The sequence below is a fragment of the Camarhynchus parvulus genome, chromosome 4 (assembly GCF_901933205.1).
Source record: "Camarhynchus parvulus chromosome 4, STF_HiC, whole genome shotgun sequence".
Lineage (NCBI taxonomy): Eukaryota > Metazoa > Chordata > Aves > Passeriformes > Thraupidae > Camarhynchus > Camarhynchus parvulus.
Window position 1 is genome coordinate 71,283,362 of NC_044574.1, and position 23,493 is coordinate 71,306,854.

A 23,493-nucleotide genomic window follows, 5' to 3' on the forward strand; every position below is an offset into this window, starting at 1 on the left:
CATTGTCCTAACTGTCATGACAGGTAAAAGGAACATGCAAAAACAGCAAGCAAAGAAGAAGCAAGTCAACCATTTTGCTGAGTTTTGTATTTTGTTGAAATTTTTACTTTTCCCTAGGGTGATTTTATATGAAGAAACATTGGCAGTGTTTTTGATTTAACTAAAAAAAACCCCAAACCCTGGGCCATGCTCATGACAATGGATAACTTTCTACAGACTACTTATTAGTAGGTGTAGTTGTAGGAGTGTGATCTAGTGTTGGAGTTCTCACTGGAGTCCCCATAGATCAGTGCCACTAATAAAAGAATACTCTGTGTTTAACCTTCTTTTATTTGTACAGGAAAATCACAATAGCAAGACTGCAGTTCAATAAGTCCAGGTTGACCTTCAGTGTATAAAATGAAACAAACCCCAAACATTGGCACTTTGGTTTTTGAGCTGACATGGGCATGAAGTGAAAGAAGCAAGTCACTACCAGCACGTACTGTTCTATTTCAAACTGTTGCTTCCTCACCAGCCTTCTGGCATTTTGGTCAACAGAAAGCATCTGCAAGGACTAAGATTGCACAGGTTTACTGAGCTATGTTTGGCTGCTGATTTAAGTACTGCCCACACTAATGAAATAGAGACATGCTGCTAATGGTCTGATGATAGGTTTGCTACTAGTGGAGTCCTTGCCAGAGACAATTTCAGTTCCTTTGTTTTTAATAACAGTAACATCTTAGTTCTTTTATTGTTATTGATGCTGTGAGAACCATTGATGCATATCAATGAAACTGCTCAGAAGGATTTTTGAATTGGATTCCTTTCTGAAATACACAGCGTTCACTTCCTGTGGGAACCTGCTCACCAGAGCAGTGCAGTACTCAATTTGAATCTCAGTGCAGAAGGAGTGGCATCTCCAAGTTCTCAAGTGTAGACCTGGTGTTCATAACACAGGCACAGGTGTCTCTAAACAAACCATAGCTGGAGGTGTCTCCCCTTCCAGGCAGTAGAGCAAATGCTGTCACAGTGCTAAGGAAATATTAACTGTCACCACTTTCATGGCCGCATCAAATCAAAATTAAAATGTGATTTCAGTTTCCCTTTAAGTTCCATGGCTTGAGGCATTCTCTCTTTGCAGTGTCCCTGGTGATGGGTATTCCTACAGTGAAAAGGGACAAACAGAGTTACCTGATTGATACATTGCATTCCCTGCTGTACCAACTCTCTGAAGAGCAAAAGAAGGACTGTGTATTAATCATCTTTGTAGCAGAGGTGAGTGTGCATGGAAAGGTGCAGGATGCTGATGGAAAATATGGAGATTTCTGTCTAAATGTAATAGTGAAAAACACTGTTAGCCTTTGGGAGGGATTTCCTCGGGGCTGGAGATGGTGAGCAGTTAGTGCCTCAGTGTTCATATGTGAAAAAAACCTGTTATGCAGGTGATCTGAGGGTAAAAATCTCATTGCATTTACCAACACTGTCCTTGGATCAGATTTTCCAGCAAAGCCATATGAACTCATTATTTATCTCTGAAAGTAAGGTTTTCTGCTTCCAGAATGAAATGTAAGTCCTCCCCAGAAAAGTGCCCTAGAACCTGAAGAAAGTAAACTTAGTCTAACAAATGTTCAAATTATTTATCTGCTGGTTTGATAACATGTATCTTGCAAAGCATCTTGACATATTGGAGCTTTCTGCGTGTGTTTTGGCATTTCCCATGCAAAAGAAAACTGTTCAGAGCCTTGAGCATGTTTGGGAAAGTAAACAGTGCTCAAGGTAAGATATTAAGGATAAATGATTTTTTTTTTCTCACTCAAAAATGCCTTGATTACATCAGAAAAAAAAAAAGCTGCAGAAAGGATTAGCTACTAATAGCTTCTAGCATGCATGCATGATTGTGCAATTATTCAGACTTCTTATTTATTCTTCATATTTCTATGTCCTTCCATAGACAGCAATGAATTAATGCATGTATTCATTAACAGTTACAGTTTGCTATTTTTTTATTATTTAGTCATCACTTTTGCAGGTGTAAAAGTGCCAAACAGAGTATAGTTCACTTTAAATTTGGCCATGGCTTCCAGTTTTCTGTTTGGATCACAAGGATGAGTACAGAGGACCAGTTTTATTGGCTGTAGTTCCTCTTCAGCATTGTTTTCAGGAGCTGGACTTACTGTGCATTTTGCAATACCCTGGCAGTGATGAATTTGCCTGGCTGCCATTGAGGTAAACTTTTTATTATAGGGCTTCAGAGGATTCTGTGAGTTTTTAAGGGTTGACTTTTGAGTAGTTTCCCACTGTGGAGAGTCCTAATGTGACACTTCAAACAAACAGGAGCTGTGGTTGCATTATGGTCCATATCAGCCCATTCAGGATTAAACTGCCATTGCCAGACCTACTCTCCCTTTTCTCCCAACCCCAAGTCATGTTCTCACAGCTGCCATTTTTTCAGCCATGCAGTAAACTGGAGCAGATAACCATGCTGATCTGAGAGGTGATAAGAACATTTTATTGTGAGAGGAGGGCAGGTGTGTTCACTGGTCATGAGTCCACACCTTCCCTCTTCCCACAAAGCTTTAAAAGATCAAGGTGAATGTTTACATCATGGATTAAGCTTCAGTAACTTATTGACTGAGAGTGAGTTTTAAATTCTGGGTATTGTTTTTCTTACCACAGTTCTGTATTTCACTTTTTTTTTTTTTACTTACCACAAGTTTAATGTATAATTGGTAACAATTATATATTAAACAATTTGTTTATTTAAAGAAAAGATCTGAACTCCTAAGACAGTTATTGTGTTGCTTTAGAAATAAAACTTTTCACTCTAAATGTAGTTAACAGATATGTTTGGCACACTAGCATTGCTACTTTTATGAAACAGCAGTAATGAATGTCCTCAAAATTTCCAAACATAGAGCTGTAAGTGTGTTTTATTAGGAAAGAATTAAATAAAAATTTTGAGTATTGCTGGCTTTAGAATATTTTGCTTAGGTGATTTTTCTCATCAGCCTTGGGCCTTTTTGTGATTTTTGGATTATTAACCCAAACCAGTTTTTTTTACTGGTGGTTTTATGGCTGTGCTTTACTGGCATGGCAGAACAGAATTTTAGCCAGAAAAGAGCCTGGTCTTCTGCAAAAGCAGTGAAAAACAGTGCCAGAAATGGCAGCTGGAGATAGCTGGAAACAAAAGTGAACTGTAGTGAAAGTTTCATTGGCTTGAAAAGCCCATACTGTTCCTCACTAGAAATGCTGCTGTAACATACCACATTTGTTTGGAAGGAAAAAAAAATTACATGTTTGCATATACATATTCCCTACAAAGTGTTGTTTAATACAAAAATGAGTGACTTCTAATGAAAGCCTCCCTTCTTTTCTTAGGTGGATGCAGAGTATGTTAAGAGTGTTGCAGAAAGTGTTAAAGCCAGGTAAGTCCTACACCCAGCCAGCAGTGTGAATGTATTTGGAGCTTTTATGGAAAGAACTGGAACATTTCAACACTGAAATGCAACTGAGGCAAAGGTGCACTCTCAGTACGTATGCCACAACCCACTGTGAAATTGAGAACAGAAGTATGGATATCGATTTCTTTTTCATTTCTTATTTGATACATGTGCTTTAACTAATCAGTCAAGGTCTCCGCTTAAATCTCTGATAAATATTTACTCGAGCCTAAGTCTTTTCTCCACGAAATTAATGATGCAATTGAGGCACCTGAGGTTGCATGTATGAGTATGCACTGACTACACAGCCCTGCAGTGTGATCTGGCATCTGTCATGGAATCACAGAATTCCTTATTTTTTAACTATTTTTCAGGAAGGCAATACACTTGGGACAGCGTTGGGATTACATTTATAATCCTAAATGCTGCTACATGATGGGCAACATGAGATGGGTAGTCTTTTCCCTGCCAGATTAACCCTGGCGATGCCAAATGGAAGCTTGGTTCCCCCTGCAGTTCTGCTTGCTCGTATCTTCCTGGAACAAGATCCCTGAGGGATCCATTTTCTTCCTCATTTCAGGGTTTCTGCGCATCCTCCTTCACCCAAGGGTTTCCCAGACTGTGTTTTGTGTGTGGGTTTCCCCCAGAAGACTCCTCATACTGAGGCTGTTAGCAAAGTAATATTCATCATTTCCTGCCCTCAGAGGGCTTAGCTCAGCTGGGAGGACAAAGGGACAAGGGGAAGAGGCAATTTGAACGTGAGTGTTTAAGTTGCTGTAGGTATTGTACCTTCCTCCTTGGCACTGCCAAGGTACAATACCCACAGCAACTTAAACACTCGGATCATTTTAATTACTGCTTTATGGCTTTTGAAAAAATTACACAGAGTGTTTGCTTTGTCAGGGTTACACAGTCAGACTGATATTTTTCCCCATAATGCTGGTACTCTGATGTGTTTAATTTTTAGTGTTATCTTTTGTTTACTAATCATAGGAAATGGGAAACTCAGTTTTGAAACCACTGCTCTACCTGTTTTGTCTTGGGGTTTTAAAATGATGCAATTAATGCACCTGAGGCCTGATTGTTTGTTTTTGTTGGGTTATTTGTTGGGTTGGTGGTTTTTGTTTAGATTTTTTGATTAGTTGCTTTGTGGTTTTTTGGAGGAAAGGGGAAATTTCACTTCCAGGTTTGGCTCCCAAAGTAAGCTACACATTTTTTCAATGTCTCTTTAAATGGAAAATTTAATTCTTGGAGCAGAGACTAGATCCGGACTCCCTGTTCTCCACTCCTGCTGTGGGACAGTATAATTTTGCTTAGAAAGTAGAGTTGGAGCAATGGTAAGGAAACGGGGAGCTCTCATGCAAGGGGAAACAGTTGTGTGCTGCTCTGGGCAGTGGGTTTGAATTGTGTGAATTACTGCTGCACTTTGGCAGCTGTCTCTGCATTGTTAGTGAGCATCTGCAGCTGCAGGAGGGGCAGCATTTCTGAGAGACACTTCTCTCCAGTGTTTTCTGAGACTTGCATGAGTTCCTGGCCTGTCTGTTCTGATGGTTGTTCAAGACCCAGCCCTTCTTGGTTCCAAATTTGCTGCCAGTTTCTTCGCCAGAGTGGTGACTTCCACTTCTGGAGGAGCAGACCTAACCTGGGGGAGCTGCTGTCTGTGGCTGCCCTCACAAGCCTTTTTGAGGAACAGGGTCTCACTAGGATTCTCTTCCCAGCTTCCCCAGAGAAGTGCAGTCTGGAGTCCTAGAGGTTGTTTCTCCTCCTGCTTCCTATTACCCAGATCTTTCCAGCCTGGAGAAAACGCTTGGAGATTCTGAGGACCGCGTAAGGTGAGATTGCTGAGTAAAACCTAAGAACTTCTGCTAAGAGTGTCAAATGGAAAATTCAGAAAAAGTCAGCATTGTTTGAGCTGATAATGTCAGAGCTAAAGGACCTCATTTGTACTGGTAAGAAAAATTTACAAGGGGATCTTGGGAAATGCTACGCTGCACATCAGCTTCAGGGTGAGAGCCAAGGCAGCTCCTTTGGGTCTTGACTCTAGGCATCCAAGAGGTTTTCAACCAGATGGATAATGGCAACAAGTAATAGGCTGTATGATCTGTCATAGAGGAAAAGATAGAAAAATCTTTGATGTAACTGATGAGGGAGAGTCTCTGTGAACACACAGCCCATGTGGCCCTCTAGCTAACCACTGACAGCTACTGGGCTTTAATTAATGGCCTAACTTACGGTGGTCATTGGGCTCTTGTCTACTGTTACTACACCCTTAATGGTGATTTCATTCACTCCCATGCCCCAAATTCAGTCAGACAGAGATTATAGCCTTAAAAATATATATATTTATTGGAGGAAATTTATTTTCTTCATCAGCAATAACTAATTTATCAGAAGCCACTGCAACAATGCAGCAAGAGAGTTGCAGTCCTAAGAGTTTAGGCTGGAGGAAATCAGCTAGTATATTTACATATATGTCTGTATGTATTTTGGCTTTATAGATAAATCTTACGTGTTCATACCATAGACCATAAGCAAGTTTACATACTTATAATTTAGTTTTAGATATGATCAGATTTGGATCAGGTATACTTTTATGTTCATTAACTACCAATAAATTGCTCTGTAGTCTTTCAGTGTGGGTTATCCAACATCACTGTTGTCCTCTGGTAAAATGAGAGACTGTACAAAATATGTGTTTATATTTAAATCTGAAAATTATGGTTATCAACCTGCTCTTGTGCTGTTCATATGTAAAACCATTTACTTTTTCATCTATAAATAATCCACGTGTCTTTATTTCTACTCTTCATAAAATAATTAGTAGAATATTATAAGTCATTTGATATTAATAACTTGTTAGACATTTTTTTCCAGCTCCATTGACAGAGATAAATTTTTTTGTTTATTTAATGTTAACTTTTACAGGAAAATAAAATTATTTGCAAATGTTTACATTGATCGTAGGTGAATGCTTTTGCACTTAACAATGGGTTGGAATATACAACCTTAAAATTTTACTGTAGACACAAAAAATGCAGAGCATTAGACGTTCTCTTATTATAGAAATAACTCTTGCAACACCCTCAAAAAGCTTACCAGAATTTGCTTATGTTTAGGTGGAGAACTAAACAGAATTTGGATTATAGCTTTTTAATGCTGTATGCTCAACCTAAGGGAACATTTTATTTACAGGTATGTCCATATTATCATTAAGTAGCAGCAATGCCTCTGTACTGATGATTAGTTTTGGCAATTTTCATTTCAAAGGCCTCAATAAAACCAGCAATCTTATCTCATTGCCTATGCTCCTGACAAGCATCCACATATTTCTGTATTTATCTACATCTTGCAGCCAGGTACTGTTTGATTAAAACCATCTCTACCTTCCTGTCATTTGTGGGGTTGAAGAGCAAGGTAACTGAAGCATGAGACCCTCATTTGATTAGGTTAAGAAAGTCAGACTTTAGTATCTTTTTACTTACTGCTGCCAGGAAAAAGAGTAGTGACAGGTTCAGGTTATAGCCCAGATGACAATGAAGTGAAGTATTTCAGACAGGGACACACTCCAGTAGAGTGATACTTGAGATAAGGTCAACTACAAGCTGGCACAGGTCCTTAATTCTGCAGAAAATCTTGTGTTAGCCTTTAGGAAGATCCCCATGCATTTAAGCTTAGCTTTAACCATCATTCAAGATTTGTGCTAATTTGCACTCCATAAAGATCTTAATCACCACCACAGATTCCAAAATTTATAAGAGCTGCTTAATCATGGAAGAGGTCTATAAAATTTTACCTATCTAATAATTTCATCAGTTTTTAAAAAAGCTCAGAAGAGCATTTTGCCTCAGAGCTGGTATTCCATAAGGACATCACAGGTTTCCTGGAAGCAGAAGACTGCAGGACCTGGCATCTCCTACAGTTTTTCTCAGGATTCAACAAAATCACATTTGAGCTGGGCTACTTCAGAGTCCCCATGCCCTGTTCTCAAATGTGGCACAGGTGCTCAGGAGGCAGGTGGGCAAACAAAAATGTTGTGTTTTGAACAATTATGGTTTCATGGAAAATGAAGTATTTTCCTGTGGCTTTTGTGTATTTTTAAGAACATTATCCAAGTTTACTGAGTGCACTAGAGCATCGAGGTGTAGGAAACCCAGTGAAGTGAAACATTAAGATGCTGCCAGACGCTTGATGTCCCTTCCTGTTACCAAGTTCTCCAAGGATTCATATTTGCACCACAGTGACTTACTTATGTATATTTGTATTTCCAAAGGAATTGAGAGCATGTGTTTTCTTATCTGAGACATTATATAACAACTGTGTTATTAAGGACAAAGCCTGGATGGTATTCTTCCACTTCTTTGTTACTACTTCATTTTTACTTCTCTTAGACAGACAACCTCCATGAGAAAAGTGAAAGGAAACCCATTTGGTACCTATCATGTAGGAAATTTTTATAGTCTTGCTGCAGTGGATGTATATTTTTTCATTCAAAGGTGCTGATGAGTGAAGGGAAGTTAGCTGTGATTATGCATTTTGCTGGCCTTCCCATGGCAATGGGGCAGGTGGATTAGGCAGTTCATATCTTCAATTTCCTGATCCAGCTGTGTGCAGCTGCACAACCTCCTTTGTTAGATAAGAGCATATGAGAAAACAAGTGGCTGTAAGCTGAAGGCAGAAAAAAACCCAAATTTGTATTTGGGTGCAAAGTATTAAACATGCAGGATAATAAAATGTTGTATAACATACTGAAAAAAATGAATACTGGAATCTCTAAGCAATGAGAGAGGTTCTCCAAGGTGTGCTTTAGTTGAACACAAATTACAGGGTTAAATAAATAACTTTAATGCCTTGTGCTACATGGGATATCAAACTACATCCTCTAATAATCACTGTCAGCTTCAGCAAAGACCATCCCAGACTTCAAAATTACTTTCTGTTCATAACCACAGTCACAGTCACTTTACATCACAGCCTCTGTGCTTTTAATCTTCCCTGGGTTTGCATACTTTTCTAAGGTGTTTCTCCATATGGTGGCCTCCCTAGGTTTTTCAGATACTCCAGTCTGTTTTTTATCCTTTTTTGGTGCCCCTCAATTTCTCTTTAAGGATTCTCTAAAACCTTCTTTGATTCTTTGCTCTTCTCCCTTTACATCTTCCTCCTGGCTAATGCTTTAAGCTCATTTAATTTTATTTCTTGTGAATTGATGCTTGGGGTTTGTTGTTGTTGTTGTTGTTCTCTTCTGCCTAACTGTCACCTCAGCTTAATCCTCAGATCTCAGAATCTGTTAAGAAGCATTCATCTTGATCAGTTTGTCTCTATCTATACATTTTTTATCTTACCGTCAGCAAAAGCTGACAGGGTCAAAACAGATCTCTTAATCTCAATTTTCTAACTTCATTCTACTTATTCCAGTTCACTGCTGCCAACGCATTTCTTGTCAGCCAGCCCTACACTTGGAGCAATGCAGAAATTCAGCTAAAACCTCTGGGCCTGATCTCTCAAGCTCTTGATGATGACCCTGCTGCATCAGTTGAAGACCCAAAACCAGCAGGAAATTGTGTTTTGTTTGGCTGGGGCTTTTTTCCTCAAAGCATTAATTTTCTAGCTGTTTAGCTTCCTGAAGCCAGTTCCTGCACATGCAGCAGGGCCAGTGAAGTACAGCAGCTAGAATAAATTACTATATGATTATACTACACCCCAGCAATATTTTCCTGAAGACTTTGCCTTCCCTTCCTGTGTTTTCACACTCATACTGAATTCAAACCATGAATTACTTGCTCCTTAATTATTTCTGGAATACATCTATTTCCTTTGTGTCATTGCCTCCAGCCTCCTTGTCTGGATTCATAATCCTCAGTTTCAGTAGCAGGAATGGCTTCTGGCTTTCCAGATGCCCAGTTCTTGTGCAGAAATGAAGCCAATGTCTTTCCCATTTCCTTGATGGATGTCAGTCTCCTCTTCCAATACCCTTCAGCTGGCTCTCCTGCTGCCCTCTGTGCTGGCCTTTCCAACATCTGAAAGCTCTGTGTCTCCCTGTCCTTCGGGGGACTCACAGAGCACAGCCCTTCATTTCCAGCGTCCCCTGGGGCAGCCTGCTTTCTGCAGGCATCTCAGTGACCATCCACGCTCCTTCTCAGTCTCCTTGCTTGAATGACAACGTCTGCACAGGCTGCTGGAGCTTTCAGACACCTTTCCTCTCAGACAGTTTGCTCCTCTCGCTTCTCAGTGCTTATACAACCTGAGAACAAACTGCTTATTGTTGTCTTCCTTAACCTCTTGTCTGTTTGCTTAATGTTTTCTTCTAAGTGGGATCTCTTTAAGGCAGGGAGTCCCCCTTCATCAAACAAGGGAGAAGCACCCATGGTGTTATGGTCACTCCTGCAGATCATTACTTAATGACTGACACTAAACCAGAGATATATGTAGAAACTAAATGCCAATCCACTGTAGTTTGGCACAGCTTCAGTACATGTGGTGCAGCAGTTAAACACAACACAGTTTTCACTTGCTTGTGGCAATGCCGCCACCCCCTCTGCAAACAATACAATCATTGCTTGCCTTCTCTTTTTCTGTTGCTTTTCCCCCCCCTTCCCAGCTGGAAGATGATATTATAGCCAAACCTGATTTTATTGAAAGTATAAAAAGCTTTGCTGCTCAACAGTCCCAGGATTGGATGGTTCTTGAGTTCTCTCAGCTTGGATTTATTGGTAAGTATTAAGACCTCAGCGGGATCAACTGCATTTGGAGCTGTGTAGATCAAAAAGGTCTCAGTCAGAATCACATCTCAAAGCATGGAAGAGCCTGCATATCAAAACTTCCTTGGTTCTTCAGGAAACAGCCCTCTGAAAGTAGTTTACTTTTTGTTCTGTTTAAAACTGTCTTGTTAACACAGAGTCTCTTCAGCACAGAATCTATAATTGAGTTCCCATAAGGAGGCAGTTGTTCCACCTCAGGGAACTATGTGCCCCTGTAATGTGTAGTTCTCTTTTCAAGAAGGGAATTTGAATGATCTATAAAAAACCCCAAAAACTTCCTTTTCTTTGTGGAGGAGAATATGCATCCCATATCAAAGGGCTGATGATCAGAACTCTTCAAAGCCAGGTTCTATGTGAAGTTTTTCATTAAATATCATAATTACATTCATGTGTGCAAGGCTGGTGTGATGCTTAAATGTTTATTTAAATAAATTACATTTAAACATAAAGCTGGTGATTCTTGCATAGCAATAAAAAGATAACTTCTTGTCTTGCTTTCAGGAAAATTGTTTAAATCAGAAGACTTACCACTCATAGTGGAATTTTTTCTCATGTTTTATAAGGATAAGCCTATAGACTGGCTCATAGACCACCTGCTCTGGGTTAAAGTGTGCAATCCAGAAAAGGATGCTGTAAGTATAACTGTGAGCCTATGAAGATGAATAACATTCAAACACTCTCAGTGGCAAAATTCATTTTCAAAAAGTGGAATATAAGTCTCTCAAACTGAACTTACTTTGGACTGCCCAGAGTTTCTGCTTCTTCTTGGGTTTTGGGATTCAGGAGTTTTAACTGGTGCAGCCAGTTCCTGCTCCAGGATTTGCACGTGTTACTGTTGTGTTGATAAAGGAGCAGGAAGAGACAGACAGGACTTGTGCAGAGCAGGAGATTAAGGGGAACAGAACAAGCAAGCTTCAAGTTTTATCCTGTAGCATAGGTGACTTCTGGGGATAGCAGAAGGTCCCTGGTTTTAGATTTAGTTATGCACTGCAGAGTGTCCAGACCCACTTCATACAGATAGCAGCAAGCTTTTAAATCCTGCTCTGTGGGTTAGGCCAGCTCGTAGGAGTTAGAGTGTGCCTCAAGAAACGAATTTCAGTTCTTGCCTGCCTGTGAAAACAGATAAAAAACCAGATGCTATTATGCTGACATCACTTATTCCAGATCTAACATGTGCCAACTTCCATCCAATAGATGAAATACTTTATTTGTGGCTGTTCCATCTTCTAAGACCTGATTTCTACCTAAAATGAAGCTGTGTTCCCAAAAGGCAGGCAGGCAGCTTGTGGAAGTCTGCTCTGATCGAGCCAAAGCAGAGTGGTGTCCCCAAGCTTCTACTGAGTTTCACCTCTGCATTTGCAGTTTCAATTGCTGTGGGTAGAGAAAACCTAGTGAGACAAATCAGTGTCCCATGGCCCTTGGGTGGGAATGACCAGTGGCATGACCTGCTGGGACTGGTCGTGAGAATGCAGGAAATGGAGACTGGGAGGAGGCTGGGGGTCCCAGCTGTGGTGCCTTCTCTGTTTGACAGGTTAAAGCAGTGAACTTGCCTGTAGGCACCAGAGAGGGTAGGCTGGCAGCTCCTCACACCTTCTCCTTTGCAACCAACCAAGAGTGTCACAAAGTGATCCCACGCTGTGCTACGCAGGAGAGTCAGCAGAGCACTTGTTTGAGGTTTCTGTGTGACATCCTGTGGTGAAGGATGTTTGGCATGTGTTTGCATAGAACCATAGCATTGTTTGGGTTGGAAAAGACCTTAAAGATCATGTTGTTCCAACCCCCTGCCATGGGCAGGGACACCTTCCACTGGACCAGGTTGCTCAGAGCCCCATCCAGCCTGGCCTTGAACATCTCCAGGGGTGGGGCATCCACAGCTTCCCTGGACAGCCTGTTTCTGTGCCTCACCATCCTCACAGGAAAGAACTTCCTCCTAACAGCTAATCCAAACCTGCTCTCTTGTAGCTGGAGTCCATTCCTTCCTGTCCTGTCACTCCAGGCTCTTATAAAAAGCCTGTCTGTGTGTTCCCTGCAGGATCCCTTCAGGTACTGAAAGGCTGCAATTCCAAAGCCTTCTTTTCTCCAAGCTGAACAATCTCAATTCTCCCAGCCTTTCCTCACAGGAGGGGCACTCCAGCCATCTGATCACCCTGGTGGACTCCTCTGGATTCAACAAGACAGGTCCATGTCCTCCCTGTGCTGGGAGCCCAGAGCTGCATGCAGCACTGCAGGTGGGCTCTCAGCAGAGCAGAGGGGCAGAATCCCTCCCTCCCCTGTGCTCTGCATGAGCCCAGGACACGTCTGGCTCTCTGGGCTGTGAGTGCCATGGCCAGGGCATGTCCAGCCTCTCCTCCACCAGCACCCCCAAGTCCTTCTGGGCAGGGCTGCCCTCAATCTGCTCATCCCCAGCCTGGACTGATACTGGAGGTTGCTCCAACCCAGGTGCTGCACCAGCACGTGGTCTTGTTAAACCCTGTGGTATTCCCATGGGCCCACTTCTCAACCTTGTCCACATTTTCAGCCTGGACTGACTATTAACATATCAAGGTTCAGCTACATCTGCTCACCAAGAAAAGACAGTTTGTGATGGTCAGAGCCATCAGATCTCTGCATGGTTCAGAAACTTTGTCACGCTTGCCTCCTGTGGACCATCGTTCACTGCTGGGGTCCCCAGTAAAACAAAAAAGCTATGGACCTCTTAGAGCAGGTAGAGAGGCCACAGAGAGGACCAGAGGGCTGGAGACAGGCTGAAAGAGTCAGCTTGAAGAAGAGAAGGCTTCAGGGGAGACCATAGAGCACCTTCCAGTATCTAAAGGGAGCTTGTAGGAAAGAGGGAGAAAGCCTTTTTATGTGTTGTGACAAGACAAGGGGCAAGAGTCCTAAACTGAAAGAGGGTATGGTTAGATTAGATAGAAGGATAACATTTTTATGGTTAGAGTGGTAAGTGACTGGCACAGGTTGCCCAGGAAAGGTGTAGATGCCACATCCAGTGTTTCTGACCAGGCTGCATGGGGCTCTGAGCAACCTGGCTTAGTGGAAAGGGACTCAGAACAAGATGATCTTTACAGGCCGCTTGAACCCAGCCATTCTGTGGTTTTGTGCAGTGGCCTGTGCCTGTCACACGCAGTGGGAACTGCAGGTGCAAGGGTGGCAGCCCTGCCTCAACAACAGCCTTATCTCAGCTTCTGCAGAAATGACCACAGCAGCCTCATGCCACTGATTATTCTCAGCTGCTGCCAGGAGCAGCTCTTTTGGTAGTGCTGCCATGGCATAAAACAAGACATTCTAGAGCCTGCATTATTGCAGGGGAGGAATTGCAAACCCTGTCAGTAAAGGGTCACAAATTATTTTTCTTAAAAATATTTCTTCTTTACTCAAGTCCAGTGCCTTTTAGAGAAAGACTTGCCAGTAAATCAATTTGCACACAATGTATTGTGGTTTTACATTGTTTTGCTGAACATCTGCTGTGGACAAAAAAAACCAACTTAGTTTTTTTAATAGCTTTCCAGGGCATTTTGAACTTTTAATTAGTACTCCTGTGGAAACCATAAATCCCTCATGAGTTTTGATGGTTTTAAGCCAGCTGAGTGAAGACTTAATCGCTTCTGGCTTTAGAAGGCATTGGTGTATTTAATGTAACATTTTTCTTTTATAGAACTGAAAGCACTTGATGGAAGAGGTAAGCACATTATCCTCTCAAATTTTAAGGTCTGAGACCTGGAAGACAGAAAAGTTAAATGATCTTCCAAACTCATATAATAATTCTGTGGCAGCACCAAGAGTACAACTCAGGGAGTCTCATTTTAGCTCTTTGCTTTGTTCCTTGCCTTATGCTTCACTGTCATATTAATAACTGTGGCATGTTTGTGTCGTTGTATCAGACTGCAATGCTCTATATATACAAAGAAAAAAAATTATATTTAAATAAGTAGTTTGCTATCATTCAAATATCAAGAAACTACAAGATTAGTACCAATTATAGTTATTTAATTCCTTGATATATGTCATGTCCCAGGTGTAGTAAAACAGGAAATCATGGTTGAAACAGTATTTAAGGGCTTTCTCTAACTATGTGATAAAAGATCCATAACTTAGAATACATTAGAGCCTGCCAAACACAACAGAAAGAGGCAAAATTATGAATATTGAAATATAACCAGAATCCTTCTTAAGAAGGTCAGTTTTGGTCAAAATAGTTTCATTAGAATGATTTGGCAAGACTAAAAGTTGAAATAAAGTTTGCCAGAAACAGCTAAGAAATCAGTCAGTTTCAGATTTGAGTCAATTTTTGTCACCCTGAAAGTGATTAATCACATTACTGTTCAGAAATCCATGAGTTACTGGTGATTGAGCCTTCAAATCTAAATAACAGCATGAGTGGAATTAGGAGTTTTGGTCTAGAAACAGTGTATCTGACAGAAGGTGACTGTTAATTTAAGGATTGCTCATTTAAATATGGATACAAAATCTGAACCCACACTCTTAACTACATAATGAAATTGCCTTATGGAACATAGCTTGTCTCTCCTTGGTTAAATAATCCTTCACTCCCTTTTGCTTTCTTTCTAGACGCACTGTGAAAAGGAAAAGTCAAAGTTACGTATCCGTGCGAAGCCATCTCTCTTTCAGCATATGGGAACTTTCTCATCATTGGCTGGGAAGATACAGAATTTGAAAGTAAGAACAAGAAATTAATGCCATATTTTTACATTATATGCTTGTGTTCTGACGTATTTCTCAAATGAATTTCAAGGACCACATCTTTGGCATTATATGGCGTTTCAATATGCAATTATGTCCTGCAGGTTTGGTAGAGAATTTTGATCTGGCATCTAAGCTGCAGGTGGAGCACTGCTCCTGCACAAACACCTTTGAATCTCTCATCTCAACAGCCTTTCATGGCCTGTAGGAGCCCTCTTCACAGCACAAGGTTTCAGATGCTCTGCTCCATGCTGACAAAGCCATGACAATTTGCTTTGCCTGAGCAGTTCACATCCCCAGTAAGAGGGACAATTAAGAAGGTAGGACAAAGGTGTGCCTAACTTGATGGCCACAGATTTTTAGGGAGAGTTTGGAGGGCAAACCACACATCTGATAAGCACATGAGCAGTCATGAACCAGACTTCAGGAATCTCCTGATGGTGCCATCTAGAGTGACAAGATTTCTCAGTTGGATCAGAGCAGAGATTCACGCAGCCTTTAGCAGAGCCCAGCAATCCCATGTTCTGGCACAAGGCATCCTAGACAACTATGAAATGGCCTCCTGTGAAGATTTTTATTTTTAAATCTTGGCAGCTAAGAAACAATCAGTACAGCTCTGTCTACAAATTGTAACATCGAGTCCCAGTGATTACAGTGAAATTAATATTCTATATGTATTAAAATAGATGGTGTATTTTTTGACACTGAGGTGATTATTTTCTGGAATAGTTTCCTGTACTAATTACAGATATCAATGCACTTTTTTATACCAACAGGATAAAGATTTTGGAAAAATTTTGCTACATAAAGCACATAATAATCCACCTGCAAAAGTGGACACAAGCCTAAAAATATACAAGCAATATACCTTGGAAAAAGTTTACAAAGGACAAGACTGCTTTTGGGCCTTAGCTCCAGTGGCAGGTGACTACATCAGGTTCACATTTTTAAATCCACTAGGAGTTGAAAAGTAAGTATTACATGATATGGAACATGGAAGCCTACATATATCCAGTTTGGAAATGCTTGATTCTCTTTGAAGTTATCGGCGCTCAACTGTTTGCATAAACCTTGTTACTAAAAAAAACCCCATGATTTACTATTTATCTGCTCTTCTTGAGCAGATCTCCTCCTGAAATACATGTCTTCATTGGTAGTTAAAGAGCTTCTGAGTTTTTTTCCTTTTATTTCTTCAGGTAAATATTTTACATGCTAATTCTCAAAGGAATTTGTTTTTAGCTGATGAATTTCATCAATGGTGTCAGGGAAAGCTTTATTTGTGCAGTTGCCAAGAGAAAGTCTGTTTGCATGATGTCAGGTCTGTACCTCCACCTAGTGAGCTGCAGTGAATGACAGTTGTTACAGTAAACACTGGTGTTCTTTTTGAATCTAAAACCCTAAAAACTCTTAATGACAGAAATTTAAAACTAAACAGGGATTTTTATTCTTTTTGCTTGGATTGTCGTTTGGTCAATGCTCTTGCTTACTGGCTATAAAGGAAATTCTTTAGAAGCACCTGAGTTGACCAGTATTGATAAAAAAAGGGGAATTCTCCTGGCATGTAGTATATGGCCTAGTAGAAACAGAAATTTTTGCTGCCACTCACCTTCCAGAAGCCCATTCCACTTCAGTCTTACAATTACAGGAACAGATCAGAGGGCAGATCTTCCTTAGCCATTTAAACATGGACAGTTAATTTATTTGGAACTTGAGCACTAAAAATGGGGAACACTTGCCTTTGTGGTCCCAGAGAAAGATGGTTTAAATATTTGTTCTGTTTAAAATAAAAATCCTACATTATGGTTTGGTTTATAGTTTCAAGGGCTATTTCTGTTCTCTATAGCCCAAAATATATAAAGAAAAGGTATCTGAAACTTTCCTTCAAAACTGGCAAGAATTACTCCCCCAGAACTCTTCTAAAGTATAAAATACCTGGAAATAATACACCTTTATCATCAGGTACTTGTTCAGAAGTGGAAACATGGAGCACCCTGGTGATAAACTGTTTAACACTACTGTGGAAGTGTTGCCAGCTGATGTAAGTCTCTCGTTTAGAACCATACTTCATTTTCAGAATGATATTCAGCATAAAATGTCATAACCTAGAAAATGCTTCTTGAAATGTTATTGTTTTATTTTTTACAGGAAACGCTAAGAAAAGAATTGATTCACAATGGAAGTAAATTTAACTACCCAGCAACCAAAGATGGATATTTAAAAATAGGTAAATTATTTATTGTTACTTCAAACCCAGTAATTTTGTTCCTACATATAAAATGTTTCTGCTCTTAAGGATTTCATTAACTCTTTGATAAATTCAACATTCCAAGGTGAACTAGTAAGGAAAAGAAACCCTTTGCATTACTGCATGTTGTAGTGCATGGCGTCTGATCAATGACTCTCCTATTTTGATTTAAATATCACCAGTGGCAAAAGCCAAGACATCTAATTAGAAGGAGAACTAATTACGGTCCTTGTAAAGGTTCTGCATGGCAAGGTTTTGGTAGCTGGGCTGGGGGGAAACCACAGGCATGGCTTCAGTGAAAGGCTGCCAGAAGCTTCCCTTTTGTCCAGTGGAGCCAGTGGCACCAGCTCCAGGACAGACCTACAACTGCCCAAGGCTGAATCTGAATCCATCAGTGAGGGGATGTGTTACCCATTGTGGGATAACACATTTTATAAAGGGGGCAGAAAAGCTGTGTGCAACAACAACTGCAGCTGGAGAGAGGAGGGAGAATACATGAGAGAAAAAGCCCTGCACACACCCAGGTCAGTGAAGAAGGAGGGGGAGGATGCCGTTCCCCTAAGGAGGAAGGAGCAACAGAGACAACATGTGATGAACTGACCATGACCCCCATCCCCTGTCCCCCTGCACACCTGGGCAGAAGGAGGCAGAGAAAATCAAGAGTAAAGTTTAGCCCAAGAAGAAGGGAGGGTTGGGGGAAGGTGTTCTTAAGATTTGATTTTATTTCTCATTACGCTACTTTGACATGAGTAATTTTTTTCCCCCAGTCAAGTCTGGCTTGCCCACGACAGTAATTTGTGGCTGATTGATCTCTCCTTGTCCTTATTTCAACCCACAAGTCTTTTCCAAAGCATTTTTTTCCCTAACGTATTCCTGGATTTAATTTATAGTTTGTAATTAAGAGCTTTTTCACTGAGTTTGCTTGGAAGTGCTTTCATTCATATGGGTCTTGTGGGTTTTTTTCAGGGGCTTTTGAAAATGGCACAGCAGAAGGCAGCATCAGTCAGGCAATAGGAAGAATAGAGGCCATTCGTTTATCAGTCAGCTCTGACTCTCCGGTCTGGGCAATACTGAGTGAGGTGAGCATGGCAGTACAAGCATTTTTATTTTTCATTATTGAATGAATTTTGCTTCTTCCAACTGTATACTATTGGTAATCATTCATATTTCATTTTGGATAGAATTTTGTGTGGGAAAACACAAGTGAAGAATTATGCTAATTACTTTCAGGAGAGAAATTAAACACACTTCATTGAAAGTGCTGGAAATGCTCATGCAGGATGATTGTCCAGTTTTGCAGTGCTGTAACTGGACTTGCTAGGACTTGGGTTTTTGTTGTATTAAACACGTTTACAACAATACTTATACGTTACAGTAATACATTATAACAGTATACACAATACAACAATACTTCTATATTACAGCAATACATTACAACAACAGAGTCCAGCCCCTCCAGGGGCTTTTCCCAATGCACCCAGCCAGAAGCATCTGCAGCTAATCCAGCAGCGATCCAATGAAGGATATTGCTGCCAGACTGCCACAGAGCCCTGGCATGTCCAAAGCTTCTCCAACCCTCTCCTGGGGTCAGTCTTCTTCTGGGATTATTCATCCCTTCTGGGGGAACTCACTATCTTCTCCAGGGACTCTTCTGGTCCTCACCCTCTCTTGGGGTCCTGGTATTCTTCTCTTCACTCCTGGTCCTCGCAGCAGCCTTCTCTGGGACTCTCCTGGTCCTCGCTGCAGCCTTCTCCCGGGCAGCCTTCTCCTTGTAGTAGTCTTCTTTCTGCTCCTTGCAGGCTTCTGACTCTTACTCTTACTCCTTGGCTGACTCCACCCTTTTATGGCCATTGTACCTAATTGCTTACACGTGTATATGCCACCTGTTCTTAATTGGCCCCAGCTGCAACTCATTGGGGAATACTGTGCCCCCTTACCATTCTCCCTACAGGTTTTGACAAACAAAGCTCTTTTCAGTCACCATCTTCGACATTAATTACATTACGTCAACATTTTCAGATGAGCCTCTGATTTTTAATTCTTCCAAGTTTTTCCCAAGTGTTTAAATGTCAGAAAGTCCTAAATAGAAATTCTTAGCAGAAGTCACTGAAGATAATTACTGCAGCCTTAAACCTTAGCCGTAGCTGGAAGAAGGGAAAAAACTAATGTCGTAGGCAGAATCCTGCAGATTTTAGAAAATAATGGATTTTGTTTTTTTCCAGGTACTTATCAAGACATCTGAAAACTGAAAAAAATACATTTTTGATGTGTCACTTGTTATGTATTTCTTGAAAACAAGGCTGACTTCAACAAAACAAAACAAAAAACTGGGTCAAAAGATCAATTCCATACACATTTAGTTATTAATACTCTGTATTAGGAAAGAGTTGAGATAAATCTTAGGTCTTTATATGACAAGGCATATGAAAAGAATATTAGTAATTTCTATAACGTGTTCTTGAGTAATATTTCATATATAAAAATCTCACCTTAGTTTGGCAACATTAAATAGATATTATTATGAACAATTGATAAGGCATTACAGCCTGCCTCAGGGACTAAAGCATAAAGGTGTAAGAAGTTTCACCAGAAATAAAAATACAGGCATTTTTGAAAAATATTCAGAACACGGTGCTCAACTCCATTAAAAACACTGGTCAGTTTTGTAGGGAAATTAGAACTGAAGGAAAAGTTGTCAATATTCATTGCAAGTATTTAAAGTAGCTCACAGGAACAACTTAATGTTATGAAAATTGATCTCGAGCTTAATATAAATGTGTTTCAGCCTTAATGTACCATAAGTTATGTTAAATATTTTTTTCAATAAAAATTACCTACAAATTATCATGCGAATAACTTGAAACTTAAACAGGTATTTTTTGGAAGATTGTATAACTTCTCAGTGAATTGTGCATTGAATTGATTACAGAAAATAAGGTAATATGTGTAACTATATTTTTGTAAAAAGAAAAATTTATTTAAATAAAATTTTGGATCCTGGAATTAGATAACCAGCGTGTACTGATATTTCAATTCTTGTCACAAGTTCAAATTCAACATAAATTTGAAAACAAAGAGTAAACCACAGCAGTCTCATTTGAAAAGTTTTTGGGAAATGAGCATCTGCCTTGGACATCTACCTGTTAATGGTCAGAATTCCAGATCACTTCCTTAGCACATGAAGCACGACTGCACCCTCATTCCCCTGCACAGGCACTGCATCCTGACAGCAGGAAATAAACTGCAATATGTGGATTTGTATGGAATGGGTTACATTAATGTAGAGTTGTCTTCCTAATGCCACAGTGTTTTTCATTTAGAATGAGATGGTTTTCTTTTTTTCTGCATTAAAACAGTTCAGGAGAGTGGTTTTTTCAAAGACAACCTCTAGTAATATTTTGATAATATTGCTTAGAGGTCTATTGGTTATTTATTTTACTTTATTTAGACTTTTATGCACAGGATTGTTTATATACTGTGGTGCTATATATATGAGCATGTGGATGTATGTACATGCATGTATTGGAACAAATATTGCAGCCCTCATTAGGTTAGGAGTTTAATGCCAGTTAAAAATTCGTGCAGTAATTCAGCATGCTTGGAGGCACACTGAGGGACACCTTGGCTCCTCAGCACTTACAGTGAAAACATAAAACCTTATTTTGCCATTGCTCTCACTGCAGCAGACTCGCTGTTGGGAGTAGGGTCTGCACTCAGGGTGCCTTACATTCACTTGTTACAGGGCAGGGTCACTAAGGAGGAAATTCCACAGCAATTATTTAAATCAGCGAAAACGAAGAATATAATAAAATAAGAGATTTTGCTCCCAAAACATCTCATTTTCACAGTAAAATGAGATTTCTCTCTAGTTGTTGAAGTGTATTTTCACGCTCAAAAGCTTATCAGAATACTTGAAATTGTATTAGGAAAAAGTGAAATTTTCCATTCTGTGCTGCCAGCTTGGTGCTTCATTCCTTGTTTCTGTTTTTACATATTTTACATAACCGTAAATCAGACAATACCCTTCTTATCACTCTGACGTAAATGAGGTTTTACTTGATGCTGTAAATAATTAATGCTTCACAAGAACCATTAATTCTTCCCCGTGCTTTCGCGAGAGCAGAGGTTTCTTGCGCAGTCTGCAGAACCACAGCTCCACTGTAAAATCAAAGGAACCTCCTAAGAGGAATTCTGGATTTTCACTGAAGAAGCAATAGAGGAAAAGCAAGTTTGCCCCAGGAAGTTTACCACAAGGGAGTGCAGTGGCAGAATACTTCAGCAACAACTGAATGCTTCTGTGTGCTATTGGCAGCAGCCGCCGGAGCGAGGGAATGAGCTGGGTTGTTCACCAGGAGGGGTTTCACAACACCTGCAGCTTCCCTTCCTCCCTGCAAGCGAGGTCTCACCTGTGGGTCTCCACGTAATAATCTGTGCGCTGAACTCCACAGCTCCAAGGCCAGATCAAAGGCTGAATAGTTCAGGCCCAGGGAAGAAGGAACTTCCTCCAACTTTATGAGCCACTGATTTTGAAGTCTAGGCATTGTGACTGTCACTTGCAGAACCAAAGGTGGTTAAACCGCAAGTGAAGAAAATAACCCCGAGAAGAGTTTCAGATTACAAACCAGATCACCAGGCTCACTGAGTGGGGAATTTTACTTCAGTAATTTAATATGGTTTAAAAGATAAATCTCTACAATAAGGTCTACCTCAGGCTCGTCGTACATGTACTTAATCATGTTAAATGTCTGTGTGGTAAGAAACCACAATTTTCAAGCTGGTTCTGTTACCAAAAATCCTCTGAAAACACTGGGAAAAATACGACTCCCTCAACACTCACCTTTTTTATTGTTAGGGAGTAAGGCATTACTCTATTCTTGGCCGAGAGGTGTGTGCAGCTGACAGTTTTAGCTTCTGTGCTGGCACAGAGACAAAACTTCCTCACTGATTTATACATTTTTAGCAACGAAAGGAATTAATGCCCATTGGTTCCAAGTTACATAATTCTCTTCATTAATTAGTATTCTATCCTCTCTTGGTTTCATGCTCTTCATGCTAATTTCGTCCACATTTTTTTAGTCCTTTTATCATCTTTTTCTCGGATAATAAGTCCCCAGTTTTTCAGGCATTAATCCCCTCTCTGTCTTCTGGTTACTTCAATATCCTTGACGGGCCACAGACTTCAGATCCCAGTTGTCCAATCTTTGGTTGCCTTTGGCTCTGTTTATTGAAGCTTGTCAGGTTCGTTTTAGCAAACTTAAGGTTTCACTGATTTAAGGATCACAGTAAGAGTCTGTGAAGAAAACTAGTGCTGGCTAGAAGCAGGCATTGCTTACAATTAATGAAAACAACTAATTAAAAGTTAGTTAAGAAGCATACGACTTTGAACAGTTCAATATTAACAATGTTTGATTCAAACAATTTTGATTTTCACTGAAGCACAGTTATTCAATTCACTGAATGATATGTCTCCATTCTCGTCTTAAATCTTTTTAGGGACTTTTGAAAGGGGCACGCCAACACTTGTCTTCAGTACAAGAGGCAGATAGGAACTTGGCTTTAGTAACTTATTTAAAATGTTTTTATTTCCCTCTGCTTCGCGGCACGTATGTTCAAGCGTCAGGGTGAGTATCCCGCTGTAACTAAGGGTTTCGTTAATTCGAGGTTGGAAAATTCTTTATCCTGGCGGCTCCCTGGCTGCAGCTGTGCGGGGACGAGCGACGGGCGCCGTCCCGGTCCCGCGGCCACACCATCACAGCCCCCCTCAGCGGCGCCGAATGCCGAGGGGCGGGGCCGCCAGCGGCGGCGGGCGATTGGCTGAGGCGCCCCTAGCGGGGCGGGCCGGCAGCCGCGATCAAGCCGCGCATTGGCTCTCGCTTCAGTTCGGGCACCTGCGATTGGCGCAGCTCGCTGCCCGTCTCCCGCGCCCACACACGCTCCGCTGCTGCTCTGCTCGGCCGTGCCGGGCCGCGCGCGCAGCGCCGTGATTGGCCGGCGCGGCGCGAGCTGCGGCACCTGCTCCCGCATCCCCGCCAGCGGCGGGGGCGCCGTGCGCGTGCGCGGCAGGGGATGCGCCGGGACCAGCGGCCGGGCCCGGCTCCGGCTCCCGCCGCCGGTAACTGCCCTCCGCGGGCCGGGCAGCGCCGGGACCGCCGCCGGGAACCACCGCTAACCGCCCGCCGCGGGCCGGGCAGCGCCGGGACCGCCGCCGGTAACCACCCGCCGCGGGCCGGGCAGCGCCGGGACCGCCGCCGGGAACCACCGCTAACCGCCCGCTGCGGATCGGACAGCGCCGGGACCGCCGCCGGAAACCACCGCAACCGCCCGCTGCGGACGGACAGCGCCGGGACCGCCCCGGGAACCACCGCTGACCGCC

The 23,493-nt window shown here is 41.4% G+C and overlaps 1 protein-coding gene across 1 annotated transcript in view; it reads left to right on the plus strand.

Annotated features, from left to right (window-relative positions):
- The window catches only part of MGAT4D (MGAT4 family member D), a 30,877-nt gene extending 11,508 nt beyond the window's left edge, over positions 1–19,369 (plus strand). The window contains 12 exon segments of the mRNA XM_030947896.1: positions 1,124–1,257; positions 3,361–3,407; positions 5,141–5,254; positions 6,539–6,614; positions 10,018–10,129; positions 10,679–10,821; positions 14,744–14,851; positions 15,652–15,845; positions 16,835–16,913; positions 17,021–17,099; positions 18,087–18,199; positions 19,343–19,369. Coding sequence (XP_030803756.1) covers positions 1,124–1,257; positions 3,361–3,407; positions 5,141–5,254; positions 6,539–6,614; positions 10,018–10,129; positions 10,679–10,821; positions 14,744–14,851; positions 15,652–15,845; positions 16,835–16,913; positions 17,021–17,099; positions 18,087–18,199; positions 19,343–19,369 — 1,226 coding nt within the window.
- The last annotated feature ends 4,124 nt before the right edge of the window (positions 19,370–23,493 follow it).